Below are 22,092 nucleotides of genomic sequence, written 5' to 3' on the forward strand. Positions count from 1 at the left end.
ATCCTTTGTTCAGATTTTGTTGCTAGTATTTCCAGTTTACTCAGATTAAGTGCCATAAACTGCACTGAACTCAAAGCAGTACATGATTTCCTCCTACTTTTACAAATGTGTTCACTTACAGAAAGCTTTTTACTTAGGTTCAAGACTTTAGACAGTGTGAAGGTTTATAAATAGTAATGTAAATGTATGTAGGACCTGTGTTACCTCACAACAAAAGGTTTCAGAGAAGATGTGAGGAGCTTGCTTGGCCCTCAGTCACATGTTCATTTTTCAGTGTTATTCTCTTGACAAAAATCATGGTTAACAGCATTGTAATATAACTCATCCATGCCACTGCTTCATTGAGTTTTCCAAACCAAAAAAAGTATTGTTGCTTGTTTTGGATTTCTATACACATCAGTATCAAATGTACACACGGTTCTTGCTGATCAACAATTACCGGGTATGTCTGATGTTCAGATGAGTTCAAATAAATATTTTATGAATAAGTGTTTGTTTTTTGTTTTCCCTCATGTGAATGACCAACTGCTGTGTTATTGGTGCATCTGATAGTATTTAATTTGGTATGGTACATTAGGAGATCCTGGGGTGCTACCGTGGTGCAAAATCTCAAACTGGGGTTTTGATCAACCATTGCTTCAGTTAAGTGATTAAAGATCAAGGACGTATCCATGGAGTCAACATTGGGGGGGACGAATTTAATTTATTATGGTAATTTCGGACAGTTTGCGTGGTTGCCTGTCGTAGCGTAGCACATTTATATTTGTATATCAATATATTGGATGTGTCCCCCCCAATGTGTATTATGATTACGGCCTTGTTATTAAAGATGTTGAAATACCCCAGAATTGAAGCTATTCAATTGAAAAATAAACATGTTCTTATAGTTTGTGTCACTCAAGTGATGTTATTTATCCTAATGTTAGGCTTAAGAAACAGATATTAATAGATTTTGAAAGTCATAATGGGAGTTGAAGTATGATACCTAAAAGAGAACATGTTCCCTGCAGGCTGTACAAAAATGTCTCCGGTTTAACGACGAAGATTTATGGTATGCTTTAATTAGGAATACTTACATTGACTACATAGGTATGTATGAATTAACATATTTTGTGAAGAGGACTCGTGACTATTGCGGAAAAAAATGTTTTGCTTATCTTTTTATCATGCGACGTGTGCGTGGTGACATCACATCGAAACAGATCCCGCCCTCAAACCACAAGTGAGTCCTGTTGCTGTCAAGAGTTCCACCAAAGCGTTAATGCTGAATTGCATTTGAAGTACAAGAATAAAACACCATGACGACCAGTCAGGTGAGTTTTTTTCGTAGATTACTCATAAATAGTTTTCATTAAACACTGCCTCATTATCAACGCAGACATGTTGGGGAAATTCTTGTCTCTTGCCTGCCAACTCGAGCCACCAGTGAGTCTGCTGTGTGGCAGAGTTGTACGTCATTCAAAAGCCATATAGCCCGGAAGACGAGTGTCCTGTGTCTATGATAAACTATCTATCTCCTAACTAACTAGCAAGTGCTAATGCAATTAAGAGCCCTACAATTATAACTACACAGCACTGAACGATGTAGGATCTCTGAGCAAGATCCCTGAAGACCACCTAAATCAGTTATGCAGCAACAACAGTACCTAGCTCTAGCTAGTCTGCTAGCTCTAACTAATCATTAGACTACTGTATGTTTGTATGCTAGTAGCTACCAATGTGTACCATGTTCATTAAGTGTGTTGATCAATTAGTTAACAGTGCTGACTCGTTTAAATTGTAAATTAAATGTAATGAAATATTGGGCAATAATTCTTCTTATGCTTAATCAAGAAAACGTGACGACGTAGGCCTAGTATAGTTTCCTTGGAAATAGGTTTCTTGAGCTGATTTAGACAAGTATGATAGAATTCAAGGAATTATGTTTTTGTTTTCACCTCTTTAATTAGGACATTTTCAAATGGTGTCTGTTGTCAAAGCAGAGAAAGCAACAGTTTACCAACACTACTCAAATTCACATTGCCCATTCATAATAATTCAACATTTGGCCTGGATATCAGAAGTCGGTTTATAGTTTAGCTTTGATGCCAGCGCTTAACTAGGCCAGCCAATGATTCTGGGGTTAGTTTAAGACTGCAGATTCTGCTCTCTTAGTGTTAGATACTGCAATGCCTTCCAAATCGCCTTCCATTTCCATTAAAGTGTAGTCATGTTGCAAAGATGCGTGTTTGTTATTATTCCTGAAACAGTTGCCACCATCATATTGTAAGGCCTTAGCCTATAGATAGGTCCAAGTATTCTTTCCCCCAAAACTGTCAGTGAAAATCGGTGTCCCTATTGATATTTCTCCTAATTAGTGTATAGAGAATCTTGTCATTTGCGGTGAAATATGTGTTTTTATACTGCCCTCATCCAAATCTGCTGACTCAACCTTGGAATAAGCCTGTGACATGAACAATTGTACCATTTCCCCCTAGACTGAATGATGCAGGCCTACACAGATCCTATTGAGTGGTTTCCTTAGGGCTCGGTCTCAACACGCTTATGAATTATCCCTACTAGTCTGTTAAACTCTATAGGGTATAGCCATTAGTGTCTCCATAGACCCCTAGCTGTTCTGGTGCTGAATCACCATCACTTGCCCTGCATATTCCACTGGTTTACAGTTGAAATGACTGGAATCCTTCAATATCCTTCATTAGGAAAGCCTGGTGTGTGTACAGCCACCTGCATGTTTGTATGTGTATGCCTACATCGGCTGACAAGTCATTTGTACAAAAAAAACAATGGGCCCCTTTCCACCAGGGAGTCTGTTAATAGGGGTGCTGTCTCTTTTGGAATGCCCCAATTGAGATTCTAAAAAAACAAAACAAAAACATCATTATTGTTGGAGTAAGGACACAATATTTGAAATGTGCTCAGACTCAGAGCAATATAGACTAGACCCAATTACAGACCAGCAGATTCACCAGACAGTTTGAGAGTTGAAGGAGGATAGGCTTTTACTTCTAGGTTTGGTTTTCTGATTTTGTATTCCTCTCTAGTACTTGAGCTACTGCATATTGTTGAGCTTCCTAAAGGTATAGCTAAGCTTATACAGACTTTTATCTGGATGGGAAACAAATCTCCATGGTAACCTAAATGCGGAGGCTAATTTGTGGTAGAGCTTGCTGTGTTTCTAAATAGAGAGGGCAAGACTATTTTAAGAAGAGCACTCTGAACAGAGCCTACTGGGTACCACCCTTGTAATTTTCTTATTTAATTTAGTCTAAAATCAGTCTATGACTTTCTAGCCAAAGGTTCTATGTGAAAATTACCCTTCCATTTTAGTACAGGAATGGTGTTGATCAATAGCTTGCTTGGGGTGATGTTAATAGCATTGTTTTGCCTATAAGCAAAGCTTGGCAACCAAAAAGTTCTCTGTAAGCATGTACCACTGTCAGCTTAACTAACTACATCATTAATTTTGTCCTCTCACACAGCACAGATCTATTATATACTTTGTTTATGGTCTCCAAGGACCGTTCATTTGATTTAGCCTAACTAGCAGAAATGTGAATCAGTGCCTCTTATTCCATCCTCTCTCACTAGTAATTATTATACACCTTCTCTACAGGCATCTCAACAGGCATCTATTTTATGTCAAATAAATGTAGCAAGTGGCACAAAAAAGAACTTCAAATGCATTGTTATTGCAGGCTTCATTAATGGAGCTCATTCCGTGGAAATAGGCTTTTAATATGTCAAAGAGATATTGTTTGCTTTAATGCTCTTACAAGGGCCAGTTCCATCATTTCACATGACCTAATGCTTTTTGAACGTGGGCACATTTTTACGTGGAGACAGGATAGGCCTGTGGTCTCATTGTGTTTCATGTTCTGTCATGAAGGGCAGCAGTAGAGTAGGCTTAGTGACTTCTCAAATTGCCTCTTTTTTTTTTACAGACCATGCAAGCGGCGCGATGCCCAACCGACGAGCTGTCACTCACCAACTGTGCCGTCGTGAGCGAGAAGGGACCGCCGTTTGAACCGTGAGTGCGCTCTGAAGTGTGTGTGTGTGTGTGGGCACGTGTGGATATGTCCACGTTCTATATGGGCCCTACATCACATCCCTGTGGAGTTCAAAGGATATTGTGATCCGTGTGGGTCACTGGGCCTGGGCTCCACCAACAGTCCCAGAAGCCCCCAGGGCCGGCCCTCTCTGAAGCCCTCTCCTCCGTCACATGACCCGGGCTGCCCTCAGCTCTGGCCAGGATGCAACTGTCCCTCCAGTCTGGAGGGCACTCGTATGAAACGCTCTCAACACAGCTCTGTCACATGGCAAAGGAACCACTTGATAACCCAGGCTTTAAAGTGTGTGTGTGTGTGTGCGTGTGTGTTATGTTGTGTGCCGTCTGGAGATGAGCTGTGGTTTTATGGTTGGTTGGCTCCAGAGTGTGACATCGTACTGTGACAGGAGATTGTAACTTTGTCTGGCCTAGTTTCCTGTCTTCCTCTGGGGGTGAAGGACAGTGTGGGAACTGCTGTCACTCGCCAGAGCTTCATCTGTCACACAAACACACACCCACACAAACTATTCCGTCTTTTACCCTAGTTTTCTATATTTTCTGTCGCTCTATGTCTATTTATAACACCTCACCATGCATCCCATTAACAAACTGAAATGAAGTGTCTAATTGCCTATTCCCCACATACGTTTTTAATTATGATATTTTTAAGAGATCTTTCGAATCATTCTGTTTTCCTTTTCTTATTCTCAGACATGTGACCGTGAGAACCATGCCCACCCACAAGTATGTGTTCACAGTGAAGACCCACCACAGTGTGGAACCTGGGACCATAGCCTTCAGTCTTCCCCAGGTACAGTACCAGCCTTCTGGGACCAGCCATGGAGGCCAGCCAGTGTACCTCAAGAGGCACCACTGTGTTCATATACTTCAGTGAGCCTAACCAAGAGTTCACATAATGACAATATTTTGCTTTGTTTGCACCCTGTAGCTAATGATACCGTATAGCAGATGTTTTTAACTTGCACCTGACTCTAAACTGAGATAAGGAAGGATTTCCCTAGTTTTTAGTTGACGCTATAGACAGTGGTAACCATTTAAAACAATTGTAATCCACACACTAAGTTGGTATCTTTTCTGAAACCGTTTGCTGCTTAGCTTAACTGTAACTGTAAGCTCTTCTGGTTTGTCAGTTCAACGTTCCTGCAAAGTGCTGCAGTGTGGTATTTCCCCATTAACATTGTCTTGGTCTCTTCCTGTTTTTAAGCTGGGACTTCTCGCTGTACTCAAAGCTGTCTTGTTTCAGTGGCACCTTGCATGCACCTTCTCTTCTCTCTGTTGTTTCCATGTCTGTCACTGCTTTTGACCTTTGACCTTGCCTGTCTCTGCCTGCTCTGCCTCTCGTCTGTAAACTTGGCAGCTGCCGCGGCCCACAGGTACCACCGTAACCTCCTCACCATGGGCTTATTTCACAATGTGCCAAAAGCACAACCATAGGAAGCTGTCCAAGGACAAACAGTTAAAAGTGTTGTTAGGATCTCTTTAGATCAGATGGCTGAGCGGTTAGGGAATCGGGCTAGTAATCAGAAGGTTGCCGGTTCGACTCCCGGCCGTGCAAAAAGACGTTGTGTCCTTGGGCAAGGCACTTCACCCTACTTGCCTCGGGGGAATGTCCCTGTACTTACTGTAAGTCGCTCTGGATAAGAGCGTCTGCTAAATGACTGAATGTAATGTAAATGTAGATGGGACAATATTATTGGTCGTTCTTAAGACGTGATGTGAAATAAGATCAGTCTAAAGAGGAAGGTTACGTCACTGTCGTGTCGGGTTCCCCCAGTTGTGAACAGAATGTGTTGATTCTGAATTTAGGTATAGTGTGTCGTGTCTCAGATTACTCTGTGTATTTCTGTTGAGACCATTTTCTCTCTCTACTTGGTTGCTGGGTAACTAGAGATCCCATGAATAGCCACGTCCCTGCTTGTCCATTGCCTTTGAATCAAAGCACAACTCAATACATAGATAATGTGGGATTGTGTTTAACAAAGCTGTATTTACTTTACAGAGGAAATGGGCCGGGCTCTCCCTTGGTCAGAATGTAGAAGGTAAGATCGAAGCTCTACAAAGCACCAGCCTTGAAAACATCAAAGGGATCTGATTTTCTGTCAAATCAAGCAGTCTTTCTGCACAAAATTGGCTTTTAATGTTGTCACATGATTGTCCTGGTCAGTAACTCAGCTCAGTTATCAGTGTAGCCCAGATGGGTAGCCTCTGAATGTCTCTAACATGAAATATAAGTGTATAGCAGCCGTTCTCAATCCTCAGGGACTGCCCTGCATGTTTTAGATGTTTCCTCTCCAACACACCTGATTCAAATGAATGGGTCGTTATTATTATTTTTTTGCAACCAGAAGATGGGATCTATGTATAGTGTGTGTGTGTGTGTGTGTGTGTGTGTGGGCTTGGGGATACCTCTCATCCATCATGTAGACTGGCCAGGTTCCTCAAAAATGGAGCTGGACAAGCCTTCTCTTTGAAGTCACTGGCAGGGCCATAGTAACGTATCCCTGTGTAAAATATGACCAGCAGAACAAACACACCGAGCACCCTTCCTTAGGTCTGTTTCTTTTCATGACAGAAATTGACTTCTGTCAGAGACGCCCCCGTTTCCCTGTAGCACAAAACGGATGTCTCTCTGTCCCCTTATCAAAGGGCCTGCGTTTGTCATCTTTAGCTAGGAAGCCCTGAAAAGCAAGCCGACTCCATCACGGCCTTCATCTTCTTGCTGCTGCTGTGAATTCACTGGATGTTGGTGAGGAAGTTATGGTTGATGCCCCTAACCCCAATGGCCCCCGGTACACTGGATAATTGGCTAATTTACATAATGGTGTCTGGAACACCAAACGCAGTGTGCAGTGTTTCCCATATATTGATTCATTTGTGGCAGCCCGCCACAATGAAAAATTGACTGCCAATTTTACTGTTTAACATGGCAAAAAATCAAATAAAATGTTGATTTGCACGCAGCACATTGATTCGCTCAGACCCTTCTTGCCCAGCTCGCGTTCTCTCTCACTACAACGGACCCGTCTGTGAATAGCCCCCTTCCTCAAATGTTTTGGACTAGAATATATAATGCATTTAGAAAGTACAACAGAAGATCAAGGATCAAATGTGTATAGTTACCAAAATACTGTTCCCACATCTTTGTCCTTTTCCTTTGCAGTCACCAACTACAAATTTGACAAGTCCAAGCAGTGCGTGGGCACAATGACGGTGGAGATCGACTTCCTGCAGAAGAAGAACGTGGACAGCAACCCCTACGACTCAGACAAGATGGCCGCCGAGTTCATTCAGCATTTCAACAGCCAGGCCTTCACTGCAGGCCAGCAGGTACCAGCGTGGGGAGTCAAAGAGAGGAGGAGGAGGAGGAGGAAGGAGGTTTGAGACTAATTCATGGTTGGTCATTTCACGTTGTCAAACTGACCTTTTCTGTGCATCTGTGTGTGTCTCTCTCTCTCTGTCTTCCATCTCAGTTGGTGTTTAGTTTCTGTGACAAGCTGTTTGGTTTAGTTATCAAAGACATCGAGGCCATGGACACCAGCATCCTCAAAGGAGAGCAGTCCTCCGGCAAGAAGCAGAAGGTACCAGAGCAGATAACTGCTTCTTCAACCTAGGACTGACATTCATCTGGTTGCATACAACTTTAATCCAATATTCCTGATTCTTTGTTGATAAGGGGTACAATTAGCCAGCTTTTAGTTTTAGTTCAGTAAGAACTAATTACCTTTCAAAGGTTCCTTCTCTTATCGTCATGACTGTTCTTTTTTGCAGATTGAGATTGGTCTGTTGCTGGGCAACAGTCAGGTGATGTTTGAGAAATCCGAGAGCTCATCTCTTACCCTGGTTGGTGAGTTCCTCATACATCCTCTTCATGCTGGCACACACGGGCATGCACACACACACACACACACACACACACACACACACACACACACACACACACACACACACACACACACAGGCTAGAACATATTGATAGACTTGATCTAGTTAGTTTCACTCCATTACATGACATTAAAGTACACCTGACAGATTGCTGCTTCCATGCATGAGTTCCAGAGTAGCATCAGTTACAGAGAAGAGATGTGTGAAGTGATTTGGCCAGACATGGGTGTAATGAACCATAGCCAATGTGTTCACAATTCACAGCAAAGTGGGATAAATTGTTTCTTGATTCTTGCTGGTTACCTGCTAGAACCACAAGAGGGCAGTATACACCAGCTTTTGTTTCACCTCCCCTCTGGATTGACTGGAACAGGAAACTGACACATCCCACTTTAAACACCCATTAAGTATTGTGTTGAGGTGCTGGTTTTTACCATGCTTAGTGTATCTGATGCATGAGTACATAAATCAAAAATGAAGTGAACATGTTCATATTTATTTTTGCTTAGCATTTCATCATATTCCACTCCTAATTTTCCCTGTGTGTGTCCCTGGGTCCATGTGTGTCCTGCAGGGAAGGCCAAGACGAGAGAGTCCCGCCAGTCCATCATCAACCCAGACTGGAACTTTGAGAGGATGGGCATAGGTGGTCTGGACAAGGAGTTCTCCGACATCTTCCGTCGCGCCTTCGCCTCCCGAGTCTTCCCTCCTGATATAGTGGAGCAGATGGGTCAGCTCTCCTGCTTTCTCTTTCTCTCTCATTCTAACTCTCTCGCATTCTATCTCTCTCATTCTCTCTCTTTCTCTCTCATTCTCTCTCTTCCTCTCTCTAATACTCTTTCTCTTTCTATCTCTCTTTCATTCCCCCTCTCTTTCTCTCATGCCTTTCCTATGGGTTCTCTCCTTCTTTGTCTGCCACACAGAAACCCTTTTTTTTCCCCTCAGACTCTCGATCTTTCTCTCTGACCCCCTCTCTGAATCTCTTAATATCTTTCCTCTCTGTCTTTTTATAGCTCATGCTGTGAGTTCTTCTCCTACCACATCCCGCTCTAACCACCTCTCAAGGCCCGTGGACCTGTGTTCCAGCATGCTTTGGGTTTGCTGGACTGGCCCGTCCACTAGTGGTGGAGGGGGAGATGAAGGCAGCGTGCCAAAACAAATCACTCAATCAGTCTGTGGAACACCACGGAACGAACAAGAGTCCCTGTGTCCAAATGGCATTAAAACCAAGACCAACACTAAGGCGCTGAATTGAAACCTTTCGGGGGAAAACCCCCCCCCAATGGTAGCATAATTGCTGGTATCAGGCTCCTGGTCTCAGAGTGGTAGTGTCATGCCGTGGTCCTGTGAGTTATGACGTAGGACTCCCCCAGCTGAACGGCCCTCACAAACACTCAGAAATAGTTGTTTGACATGTCTCAGATTACGCTCCTGATTCCCTTTTCCTGAAGGACAGCTTATAGACAAACCAGTCAGGTGTTGATGCTCACAGACAAAGGCGCTCATGTCGGCGACTCCCACGCACACACACACACACACACACACACACGTCCGCGCACACACACCCGGGCCGAGCCTCGTGGCGTCCAGCCTGCGAGGTGACCTTTAGGCGGGCGGCAGGGTGCGGGAGTGTGTCCCTGGCTGTGACCAGCTGGCTGGTATAATGAGATGGCGAGCCCTGATAGAGGGGAGGTAAAGGTGAGGGTGTAATTGGCCAGAGTGGGGGGAGCGGCGGCGATGACAGGTAGACGCGGAGGGGAGGAGTGTGGGGGGTGTTATTGTACCTATCTTCATCTGGGAATGTCAGTGGGAGGCTTGCCTTCTTTGGATCTGTGTGTTTGGGATTGGAAGGTGTGTGTGTGCACTTTCACCCTCATCAGCTCTTCCTATGCGCTCTCTACCAGACAGCCTGTAAGGCTCTGGTGGGACCCCGTGGTTCCCTCTCCTCCCCAGAATGAGGCCTTACCTGGAGCCCCTCAGGCAGGGGTCAGCCGCCCCGCAATCCCAGGTCCAAATGGCAGCTCTGATGCTTATCTGGGGCCTCAATAAGTCTGGACTAAATGTCATTAAGCAGGTGCAATAAGCCATGAGGGTCATGCTGTCTGGTCTTCAGTCTAGACCCCAGATACCTCTTAATATCCAGACTCCACCCTCGTGTAGCGCTTAGTTACTGGTGACAGTATACTACTGATCTAAAAGCAAATCCTCAAGTTGTCTGTTGAGATTTCATATCTTCATGCATCTTTTGTTTCTTTGAATGATTTAATTATTCTATTCTGCTATTTAACGCTGATAGCATTTCTCTGTAGTGACGGCCATTGAGTTGAACTGACTGTGTTGTCTGTGCGGTGGCCCAGGGTGTAAGCATGTGAAGGGCATCCTGCTGTTCGGGCCCCCTGGCTGTGGGAAGACCCTGATGGCCCGGCAGATCGGGAAGATGCTCAACGCCCGAGAGCCCAAGATCGTCAACGGCCCCGAGATCCTCAACAAGTACGTGGGCGAGTCGGAGGCCAACATCAGGAAGCTGTTCGCCGACGCAGAGGAGGAGCAGAAGAGGGTGAGTGGGGATGCGCCACACACACACACAACCATACAGACACACACACACACACAACCATACAGACACACACACACACACACACACAACCATACAGACACAGCTATAAACACGTGCACACACTCAGCCATGCACACAGACACACACACACACACATTCAGCCATGCACACAGACACACACACACAAACACACACAACCATACAGACAGACACACACACACACAACCATACAGACACACACACACACACACACACAACCATACAGACACACACACACAACCATACAGACACAGCCATAAACACGTGCACACACTCAGCCATGCACACAGACACACACACACACACATTCAGCCATGCACACACACACACGCCCCCCCCAGTCTCTCTCAGTTGTCTGTGCTGGCACAACTAAGTACATATTAGATATATTAGTCCACCAATTCTGTCCACACATTCCCAAATGGAGCCAACATGTTGCCCAAGACACAAAACACAGATAAGCATCACACATGAATCCCAGCAGAGAAGCTAATTTCTCCACTGGAGGATTGATTTGCCCTTTAGTAGACATATTTCTAATAACTGTGGTAAAGTTCCCTGGGTTCCCACTAGCGACGGGGTGGAGGTTAGGGGGGGAGGGGGGGGGAGGGGGTTGCTTGTGTATTGAGCTCCCGTAGCGGTGTGACAGTGACGGACTCACTCCTCACCAGCTAATGAGGGGTTGGGTTATCTCTGACCCCCCCCCCCCCCCCTGTCACCGTCAACCTCCCGCCCCCTGCCCTCCACCCCGCTCCCCTCTGAACCAGCACCAGCTCAGCCCTCCACCTGCTTTAAATGGTACGTCTGGAGCCGGACAGAGCCAGAGATGCACTGAAAACCCCCCAGCCCCCTCTCTCTCTCCCTCTCTCTCTCTCTCTCTCTCTCTCTCTCTCTCTATCTCTATCTCTATCTCTATCTCACTCTCCCTCTCTCGGGGAGGGATGGGAGGTATTGTGACAGTGCTTTAGTTTCCCCACATTCTCCCCTGGTCATCCTTCCAGGTGAAAGGTTAGGGTTTACGAAGGTTGCCCTGTAGGCCTACTATCAGCTGTCTGGCCCCCGATACGTGTACATGAGTCAGCAGAATGGCAGCTTTGGGAATCTGGCTTGGCCTTTTATTCATGTTTTTATATTCTTACACTCTCACACACACACAGACACACACACACATGCTGGCATGGGTAACACACCTATGTGTGACTCTGCACCCCCTGGTGTACCCCTCCTCTACAGCTGGGGGCCAACAGCGGGCTGCACATCATCATCTTCGATGAGATCGACGCCATCTGTAAGCAGCGTGGCAGCATGGCGGGCAGCACCGGCGTGCACGACACTGTGGTCAACCAGCTGCTGTCCAAGATCGACGGGGTGGAGCAACTCAACAACATCCTGGTCATAGGTACACACACACACACACATGCACACACACACACACAACCTGTGGACAACCTGGGTTTGGTTATATACTGGAGCTTTTGCTGCTGAAAGATCTGAGCTATGTTGCTATGTGCCTCTCTTTCCTCCTCTGTCTCTCCATCTCTGTCTCTCCATCTCTGTCTCTCCATCTCTGTCTCTCCATCTCTATCTCTCCATCTCTGTCTCTCCATCTCTATCTCTTCATCTCTGTCTCTCCATCTCTGTCTCTCCATCTCTGTGTCTCCATCTCTGTGTCTCCATCTCTGTCTCTCCATCTCTGTCTCTCCATCTCTGTCTCTCCATCTCTGTCTCTCCATCTCTGTCTCTCCATCTCTGTCTCTCCATCTCTGTCTCTCCATCTCTGTGTCTCCATCTCTGTCTCTCCATCTCTGTCTCTCCATCTCTGTCTCTCCATCTGTTCATGTCTCTCTCTCTCAGGAATGACCAACAGGCCTGACCTGATTGACGAGGCCTTGTTGAGACCTGGAAGATTAGAAGTCAAAATGGAGATTGGTAAGAAGCCACAGACAGGGGCACACTTCTTTTCAACAATACCACTACCAACCAAAGGAACCCTGGTTCAGTTAAGAAGCTCTTTTAAGAGGAAGCTGTCGTCTGACAGACACAGCATGGTCCAGTGAAACCTGCTGGATAACAAAGAGCCACAAGCCCTCCTGTCCAGGAGCACCCAGTCCTGCGGTTGGGAGCCCCGATGTTCAGGGTGTAACGGCTGTTCTCTCCGCGCAGGGCTGCCCGATGAGAAGGGCCGTGTCCAGATCCTCAACATCCACACGGCCAAGATGCGTCAGTTCAACCTGCTGGGCAGCGACGTGGACGTGAAGGAGCTCGCCGTCGAGACCAAGAACTTCAGCGGCGCCGAGCTGGAGGGCCTGGTCAGGGCCGCGCAGTCCTCCGCCATGAACAGGCACATCAAGGTCAGAGGTCTCAGACAGACGTTCTGGAACTATCCGTAACAGGTGCATGCAGCTGCAGACCAGCCGATGGAGAAAGGCCCTGTGTAGAATCCTGTAGCCAAAGTCGGCTGTGTACATTCTCGATGTCATGGAGGAAAAGTATGTTGGAATGTTCCAGATGTTTCGATGTAGGCCTGTGTGATGGAGACCTGCCCTGGAGGCTTGGCTGGGGCCTGGTAGGCAGGGCGAGACATTGGGCTCTGGCAAGACACATTGTGTTAGATGTTTATTACAAGTCTTAGCCCTTTGTCACACTCTGAGTGTGTTTGCGTGTGTGTGTGTGTGTGTGTGTGTGCGCACTCGCAAGTGTTTTATTAGGTGTGCAGACTGGAACACACACAGGCTCTGGGCAGACACACACAGATAAAGTGAAGTGCTCGTCTGTTAAGTGTTGCGCCCCACACACACACACTCACGCCCCACACACACACACTCACGCCCCACACACACTCACGCCCCACACACACTCACGCCCCATATTGGAGGGTGCTGAAATGTGACGGACAAGGCCTCGCACAGATGTAATGGATGGATGGCCCTCTCTCTCTCTCTCTCGCCCTCCTCTCATCACTCGTCCTCGCCCTCCCTCTCTCCCTCTGTCCTTCTCTCCTCTCATCACTCCTCTCTCTCCCTGCCTCTTTCTCTGTCTGTCTGACTGACCTTTCGGCTCTGTGAACACATTGTCTCACAACAGATGTAGCAATCTGTTCGTGTTTGGATGAGGTGTACTGCACCCAGTATCGGACCTGTTTGTCACAGAGTTCATTTCTAGAATTTCAGATTTCTCTGCCTCGGAAAATAAACTCCTGTCCATGGCACTCTGTGCCTTATGTCAATATGTCTTTAAAGCTTTTGTGTGTGTGTGTGTGTGCAGGCCAGTGCCACGGTTGAGGTGGACTTGGAGAAGGCTGAGAAGCTTCAGGTTCACAGACATGACTTCCTGGCCTCCCTCATCAACGACATCAAACCTGTAAGTTACTGCCTCCCTCCCAACTTCTCCTATACCTACACTAGTCAGTCACAGAAGGTCCAGTCGGATATCTCCACTATTTAGATGTAAGAAGACGTCAGAAGCCTCTGTGCTAACTCTTCAATTGAAATGAACCTTTCTGTTCTTTCATTTTTCTCTTTCTTTTCATCTCCCTACATTTCTCTGCCTCTCTCCCCCCCTTTCTCTCTCCCCCCCTTTCTCTCTCTCTCTCTCTCTCTCTCTCTCTCTCTCTCTCTCTCTCTCTCTCTCTCTCTCTCCCCCGCTGTCTCTCTCTCTCTCTCTCTCTCTCTCTCTCTCTCTCTCCCCCCCCCTCTCTCTCTGTCTCTCTCCCTCTGTCTCTCTCTCCCCCCCTTTCTCTCTCTCTCTTTCTCTCTCTCCCTCTGTCTCTCTCTCCCTCCCTCTCTCTGTCCCAGGCGTTTGGCACTAATTCGGAGGACTACGTCAGCTACATCATGAACGGCATCATTAAGTGGGGTGAGCCCGTGTCCCAGGTGATGGAGGACGGGGAGCTGCTGGTGCAGCAGACCAAGAACAGCGACCGTACGCCCCTGGTGTCAGTGCTGCTGGAGGGTAGGACACACACACACACACACCCCTGGTGTCAGTGCTGCTGGAGGGTAGGACACACACACACCCCCCTGGTGTCAGTGCTGCTGGAGGGTAGGACACACACACACACAGAAGGAGCAGTAGAGCTGATGATCAGGCGTGTTCTCCCAGGTCCTCCTAACAGTGGGAAGACGGCCCTGGCTGCCAAGATCTCCGAGGACTCCCAGTTCCCCTTCATCAAGATCTGCTCTCCAGACAAGATGATCGGACACTCCGAGATAGCCAAGTGCCAGGCCATTAAGAAGGCGTGTGGATATTCGTAGACGCGCGCACACACACACACACACACACATATAAATACAAACAGATAACCTGAACACAAAAAATCTCCTGACCAGAGTTTCCCCCTCCTCCTGACAGATATTCGATGATGCCTACAAGTCCCAGCTGAGCTGTGTGGTGGTGGACGATATCGAGCGCTTGTTAGGTAGGATCCTCCAGTAACACCTGTATGCTGGAGAAGGCCTCAGAGCACAGAGTACATACGGGAATGACTTCCAAGTGAGTGTAAGCTTGTGCTTGTCCTCGTTCTCAGACTACGTCCCCATTGGCCCACGCTTCTCCAACCTAGTCCTGCAAGCCCTGCTTGTGCTCCTCAAGAAGACCCCTCCCAAGGTACCACAGCTCTGTGCGTGCGTGTTTGTGTGTGTGTGTGTGTGTGTGTGATGCTTGCCGGGGCAGATAGAGGGCAGCAGATCTAGACAATGCCCTCAGCTCAGCCTGACGGGAGGTCGTGGAAGTCCCTGCTTGTTAGGAGAGCGAAGGGAGACCAGGGGCTGGAACCACGTAGGCCTACTCATGTGGTACTGGCACGGGAACGCCGGGACCATGTGAGCGTTCAGTCCACCTGTGTGTGCGTGCGAACGCCAGCTCGCTCTGGGACTGTGGGGGTCTGTGTGCCACCTCATGTTGTCTCGGCCACTAGCGTTGGCCCGGTTTGCGCGTTTGGTTCTTTGTGTGAATGAGAGTATAGACTATACGGCTCTGTGTGTGTGTGTGTGTGTGTATGGGGTGTGTGAGATAATGTTTGGCCCTGCTCTGTTGTGCTGACTGAATGCTGCCTACTCTGTTCCCCCAGGGTTGTGAAGGCTCACGCCCAGCAGGGTGCCTGGGACGGAGGAAAGCCGGAGGGAGAGTAGGGGGGAGGCTGCTGGGGGGGAAAGCTGGAAGGAGACAGGGGGAAGATGGGGGGAGGCTAGGGGGAGAGTAGGGTGGACGGCTGGGGGGGGACAGTAGGGGGAGACTGGGAAGGAAGGCTGGAAGGAGGCAGGGGGGAGAAGGGGGATGCGGGGGGTGGGGGTGGGGGGATGGGGGGGACATGGAGGAGAAAGGGCCCTGTGAGAGAGCTGGGACCTGGCAGCACCACCGCCTGTGTGGCACCTCATCTGCATGCACCATCACACCCCCCCCACACCATGGGGGGGCAGCCCGCCTGTAATCCCTCCCTCGTTCTCTCCCTTGCGCGCTCTCTCGCTCTCTCGCTCTCTCTCTTCGCTCTTTCCCTCCACTGCTCCCTAGCTCCAGGCCCTGGTGGGGCCCTCTGTGAAGAGACATCCAGGTTGAGATGAGGAGAGAGGGGGCTGCTCTGAGTCCCCCGCTCCCTTGTCTTCTCCTGGTCCTGCTGGGCAAGGTTCTGGAGACTGGCTCCTACGTACAGCTAGACTGGATCATGAAAATGCTTACTTGTTATGGTTCGATCTGTAGCACAACGAGCTTAACTTGTTTCGGGATGGCCTTTTTATGTAGTTTCAAGCCCTAACATCTTGTGTGTGTGTGTGTGTGGTCCTAGGGTCGGAAGCTGTTGATCATCGGCACCACCAGCAGGAAGGATGTCCTTCAGGAGATGGAGATGCTGGACGCCTTCAGCACCACCATCCACATCCCCAACATCTCTAGAGGAGAGCAGCTGGTGGAGGCCCTGGAGGTGCACACTCTCTCTCTCTCCCTTTCACACACACACTCTTTCCTTCTCTCTCTCTCTCTCTCTCTCTCTCTCTCTCTCTCTCTCTCTCTCTCTCTCTCTCTCTCTAAAACGACATACTGTATACTATGTGCACACACACTTCTACCTCTTCTAGCCGTGCTCTCACATAAGCGGGCATCATGCTGTTTGTTCCCCAGTTGCTGGGCAGTTTCCAGGAGAAGGAGCGGGCAGCCATTGCCAAGGAAGTGAAAGGCAAGAAGCTGTGGATCGGGATCAAGAAGCTGCTAATGCTCATAGAGATGGCTGTACAGGTGAGGCCCAGCGCCTCAGCTGTCCTACCTGCTGCTACCACACACACACACACACACACACACACACACACACACACACACACACACACACTGCTGCTACCACACACACACACACACACACACACACACACTGCTGCTACCACACACACACACACACACACTCACACACACACACTGCTGCTACCACACACAAACACTCTCACACACACACACACACACACACACACACTGCTGCCACCACCCAGCCACCCACACAGCCCTCTCCACACACTGCTAGACAGCTCTGCCTTCAGTCACAACAAACCGTTGAGACTAGCTTTAATGAATACCAGTTCTGTCTCGAGATTGACTCGCGTGGAGAGCTCAATCATCATCACTGAAAGGAAGCCAGGCCATAAACCACCACAGCAGCCCTCATAAGGACCTGGTTAGACTCCCACAGGGGGAGGCCCTCATGTTGTTCTCATAGACAACCTGTTTGCTACACAGCTGTTCAGACGCTGTCGTGCTGATGTCAAGTTTTCCCCTTGCCCCCCAGCCGGCCCCTGCTGCTCCACTGTGTCGGGGCTGCAGTGTGTCGGGGCTGCAGCGTGTCGGGGCTGCAGCGTGGCGGGGCTGCAGCGTGGCGGGGCTGCAGCGCGTCGGGGCTGCAGCGTGGCGGGGCTGCAGCGCGTCGGGGCTGCAGCGTGGCGGGGCTGCAGCGTGGCGGGGCTGCAGCGTGTCGGGGCTGCAGCGTGGCGGGGCTGCAGCGTGTCGGGGCTGCAGCGTGTCGGGGCTGCAGCGTGGCGGGGCTGCAGCGTGGCGGGGCTGCAGCGTGGCGGGGCTGCAGCGTGGCGGGGCTGCAGCGTGTCGGGGCTGCAGCGTGGCGGGGCTGCAGCGTGACGGGGCTGCAGTGTGTTGGTGCGGGGCTGCAGTGTGTTGGTGCGGGGCTGCAGCGTGGCGGGGCTGCAGCGTGGCGGGGCTGCAGCGTGGCGGGGCTGCAGCGTGTCTCTGTCCCACCGCTGTGGTTGTGTGTCCCTGTGCTGCTGGGTGCTGAAGCTGGGTGCTATGTAATTGCTGTGGTATGTACTAATGCAGCCATGTTGAGCACCCCCCCTCATCCCCCTCACACACCACCACAACTCCCCCCCCCCACCTCGAGCTCAGAGAAATCTGAACGAGTGTCTGCCGAGACATGCTGCACACAGACGTTTCTGCTTTGTGCGACACGCACACATGCACAGAGACACACACACACGTACACACACACACAGTTACACACAGACACTCACAGTTACACACAGACACTCACAGTTACACACAGACACTCACAGTTACACACACACTCACAGTTACACACACACACACAGACACTCACAGTTACACACACACACAGACACTCACAGTTACACACACACACATACACTCATAGTTACACACACACACACACACAGACACTCACAGTTACACACACACACACAGACACTCACAGTTACACACACACAGACACTCACAGTTACACACACACACATACACTCACAGTTAGACACACAGACACTCAGTTACACACGCACACACAGACACTCAGACACACACAGTTACACACACAGACACACACATTTAAACAGACGCTTAGACAACTCCTGTTTCTTTTTCCCCTCCTCTTCCCCCTCTCATTCCAACAGTGCCTTCTCTCATGTATTAACTCCTATGGCTAAAGGCAATCTGCAGATTAGTTATTGCATTGACTGCCATTCATTTTCTTTCAAAGTGTCGTGATTTCTTACTTTTCACAACATGCATTGCCTGTGTGCAGATACTTGCTAAATCTCTACATGAAGGATATGAGGTTAGCCTATTTTGATCAACTAGATCCCCCCAATCACCACCCACTAAGGTCTTCTTAGACCAATCACAGGCATCCCCTCGGGCTCGTGCACCAATCACCCGCAGGCTGGCTGAGAGAACTGCAGCACCAAGTATGGGGCTACACTACACAAGATGTTTCAGAGAGAAGGCATACCACATCTGACTTGTGTATGCCCAAGAGTAAGGTGGGTCAGATGGCTGAGCGGTTAGGGAATTGGGCTATTAATCAGAAGATTGACAGTTCGATTCCCAGCCATGCAAAATGACGTTGTGTCCTTGGGCTTCACCCTACTTGCCTCGGGGGGAATGTCCCTGTACTTACTGTAAGTCGCTCTGGATAAGAGCGTCTGCTAAATGACTAAATATAAATGTAAGGTACTGTATGTAAACCTGTGTGTGTGTGTGTCTTTCAGATGAACCCCCAGTACAGGGTTACCAAGTTCCTGTCTCTACTGAAAGACGAAGGAGCGTGAGTAGAGCTGCCGCACTCTCTGGTGATACACACACATACACACACACATACACACGCACACAAACACACAATCTCTGTAGCTTATCAACACTCTCTGTCGCAGGTTGGGCTCCGACAAGATCCTCAGCTTCTAAGAGCGTCCCGTCCGCTGCTTGGCCCCGCAGACACAGCCTGCCGTGGTAAGAGCCAGCTGGGATCTCTCCAGCACTCAGGAAGCACGGTGCACACTGGAGCTGGAGACGCACGGCTTGTAGACAGATGGCTTCCCTCCTTCCAGACCATCCAAGCTCAGCCTCGGTTCCTGTCTGTGCTCACCTCTTCTTGTCTGTCTTTTCCCTCAGTGGTTGGGGAGCGGATGCCCTGTAGCAGAGAGAGAGAGAGAGAGAGAGAGAGAGAGAGAGAGAGAGAGAGAGAGAGAGAGAGAAAGAAGGATATTCCATCTCTCGCTCTCTTCTTCCATCCATCCCCAAAGCGCTCCACGTTTCCTCTGTAGTGAGCGTTTCCGTAGCCGCTCCCCGGCCAGCCTCCTCCTCCTCAACACTATGTGGATGTGTGTGTAAATTATGTGAGAAGAACTAAGCACTGTATGTGGCCTCCTTGTATGATTGTAATGTATTGTAAAGGATCTGGGCTACTGCTAGCGCTCAGTAAGTATTGTATTGAGGATGTATAGCAGCGTAAAGCCAAGTTCATGCACACTTTCCCAGGTGGATTTGAAAACGATGGAAGTCTGTGCACGCGTGTATTTGATGACCTGTTTGTGTGTGTTTATATATTGTTCACAGATGTATGATCATTCCATGAAGCGACGGCCCCAAGCCTTCCACCTCAACCTCATTACATTACTTAGTTCTTATCTTTTGGGTTTTATGATGATAAATTAATCATGTTGCTAATATGGGTAGATTATTCGATTCTAAATAGTAATCAGTTGATTGACCAATTTCATTTTAGAAACGGGGGGGGGGGGGGGGTTGATGTTACTGTTGAATATTTTTGTACTGTATGGTTTCCTTTGAAGGATATCTGGATGTTTCTGTTGTGCCTTTTCCCATCTGATCTGTCAGAGGGCTGCAGGACAGTGTCTTACTGGGCACTGTGGCCATTTCCATGGCTCCTACCTTTGCTCCTGGAGTTACCCCTAGGAAGAAGTGTCTCTGATATTTGGTGCAGGGGGGTGGAGGCAGGTGCTGAAGCGAGCATGTCGTTACTGAAGAGAGATGGTCTGGTTTGGGGATGACTCAAGATGAGGATCTGAACCCCTTCCAGTAGAACAGGGACATCATCCAGCCCAGCATCACCGTCGTCTTCTGTGCGTGCATGCTGAGCACTGCCACTCCTTACGTATTTTTGTATGTGATGTGTGCAAACCAACGCTCGCGTCAATGTATGGAACTGAGGCTGTGCGTTATACCAGCTACCTTATTTAAACATGTCTTGCGGTGACTGTTTGTATCTCAGATCTTTTTGTTCCTAAGGTCCTGGATACTGTAGGGAACATTTCGTGTTGGATTGTGTCGTTGCAATACAAAATGGAAATGTTGGAAAAACAAGGACTGGTTTCTGTTTGTACTTTGACACCAATATTCCTGCTGCGATGTACCAGATCACAACAGTGCATCCACTTACACTGAGAGGAGCTGTAATGCTATGGACATGCCTTGCCATTTACCTCTCCATATGAGGGAGATTAGACACCTCCTGAAGACTGATGGCAGGCATCACACAAAGTAACCACCTTTTGAGCAGATTCAGACATTATAATGAGATTGGAAAGAGGATCATACTATTTATTATGCAAGGAGCATCATCTATCACAGCTTGGAACAGCAACTCCGCTTCAGTTCAGAAACCAGTTCAGTAGTGTTATGTGCAAGGTCTATATCATACATGACGTATTAAGGAAAAGCTTTAAATAATTGGGTAACTGATGCTCAAAAATGGTAAAGATTCTCTAAAGTACCTCTGGCTAAAAAGCAAAAGCACGAGACAGTAGTTTCTTCTTCAAATATATAATCTTAGTTCAGTCATACAGATATATACATTGTATAATAAATAATATTTATAAAAACATAACATTTCAGATTATAAAATAAAAAGGGAATTATTAACTTTAAAACCTTTGTACAAAACTTTGGATATAGCGGGGAGGAAGGAAAGAGAAGGAACTGAACACAAAGGGTCCAAGCAAGGGGGCTTTTTAGAAGGTGACGCAGAGGCTAAGCTATGTCACAAAGAGAGGAGCCTATACACTACAGAGTAAGTTGTATTTTTGTTGTTAAATATAATTAACCCTTGTGCTGCCTTCGGGTCACATGACCCAAAGGTTCATAACGAACCATCGTTGTGTTTACCCAATTTTACCCAATACAAAAACAAATAAAAATAATTTTCTTTTAACCTTCGCAATGTGGGGGGTCTGACGCATGCTTACAAAAATACAAAATTGCTTTACTTTGATTTTGTATGCGGTAAAGTTGTCGCAATACGACGGTGGGTCACAACGACTGATGGGTCAGAATGACCCGAAGATAACACAAGGGTTAATAGGAAACATGTAGGACTGTCAGGACATGTCGTGTGGAAACCTTTCCGCTTGTCCCATGGTGAAGCCAGCTTGCCCCCCCTTCCCCCTCCCCCCCCCCCCCTCCACACACACACACCCCTGCCACTGACAGCCATCACAAACAAACATTCACATTTACACACATCAGCTCTTTCCATAAAGTGTGCACAGTAACATTCCTCATCTCATGTCTTTGTGTCCCGTGAACAGACATACACGTGTACTAGATTCACTCTGTGTTGCTTTTCCTATCACCTCCTTTCTGACTACCGGGAATATGAGGATATTGAGATGAGGACAAGGAGCAGGAGAAGCCTCTGGTCTCCACATGCCATCACATGTTCTTCTTCCTCTTTAATGGAGCTCTACTGATAAGACCTGGCGTTTTGCTTAGAAACATGTTTCACAGTCCTAAGAAGAACCTATTGGTATGC

The 22,092-nt window shown here is 48.1% G+C and overlaps 1 protein-coding gene across 4 annotated transcripts; it reads left to right on the plus strand.

The window, feature by feature from the left end:
- Positions 1 to 1,187: 1,187 nt before the first annotated feature.
- LOC134031020 (vesicle-fusing ATPase-like) lies at positions 1,188 to 20,647 on the plus strand. Of its 4 annotated transcripts, none has more exons than XM_062474487.1 (21): positions 1,188 to 1,313; positions 3,945 to 4,030; positions 4,760 to 4,859; positions 6,069 to 6,108; positions 7,230 to 7,396; positions 7,540 to 7,647; positions 7,838 to 7,913; positions 8,526 to 8,681; positions 10,309 to 10,508; positions 11,781 to 11,946; positions 12,402 to 12,476; positions 12,711 to 12,898; positions 13,812 to 13,907; positions 14,342 to 14,782; positions 14,898 to 14,964; positions 15,073 to 15,152; positions 16,327 to 16,461; positions 16,659 to 16,772; positions 19,034 to 19,089; positions 19,196 to 19,271; positions 19,434 to 20,647. In XM_062474487.1, the coding sequence occupies exons 1-20, from the start codon at positions 1,299 to 1,301 to the stop codon at positions 19,224 to 19,226; spliced, it is 2,397 nt and encodes a 798-aa protein (XP_062330471.1). In that variant the 5' UTR covers positions 1,188 to 1,298; the 3' UTR covers positions 19,227 to 19,271; positions 19,434 to 20,647. The 4 variants fall into 4 exon arrangements, with proteins under 4 accessions (XP_062330471.1, XP_062330472.1, XP_062330473.1 ...); XM_062474488.1 differs by having other exon boundaries at positions 14,342 to 14,588; positions 14,649 to 14,782; positions 19,196 to 20,647; XM_062474489.1 differs by having other exon boundaries at positions 14,342 to 14,498; positions 14,649 to 14,782; positions 19,196 to 20,647.
- Positions 20,648 to 22,092: the final 1,445 nt, after the last annotated feature.

This window comes from Osmerus eperlanus, chromosome 12 (genome assembly GCF_963692335.1).
Source record: "Osmerus eperlanus chromosome 12, fOsmEpe2.1, whole genome shotgun sequence".
Taxonomy (NCBI): domain Eukaryota; kingdom Metazoa; phylum Chordata; class Actinopteri; order Osmeriformes; family Osmeridae; genus Osmerus; species Osmerus eperlanus.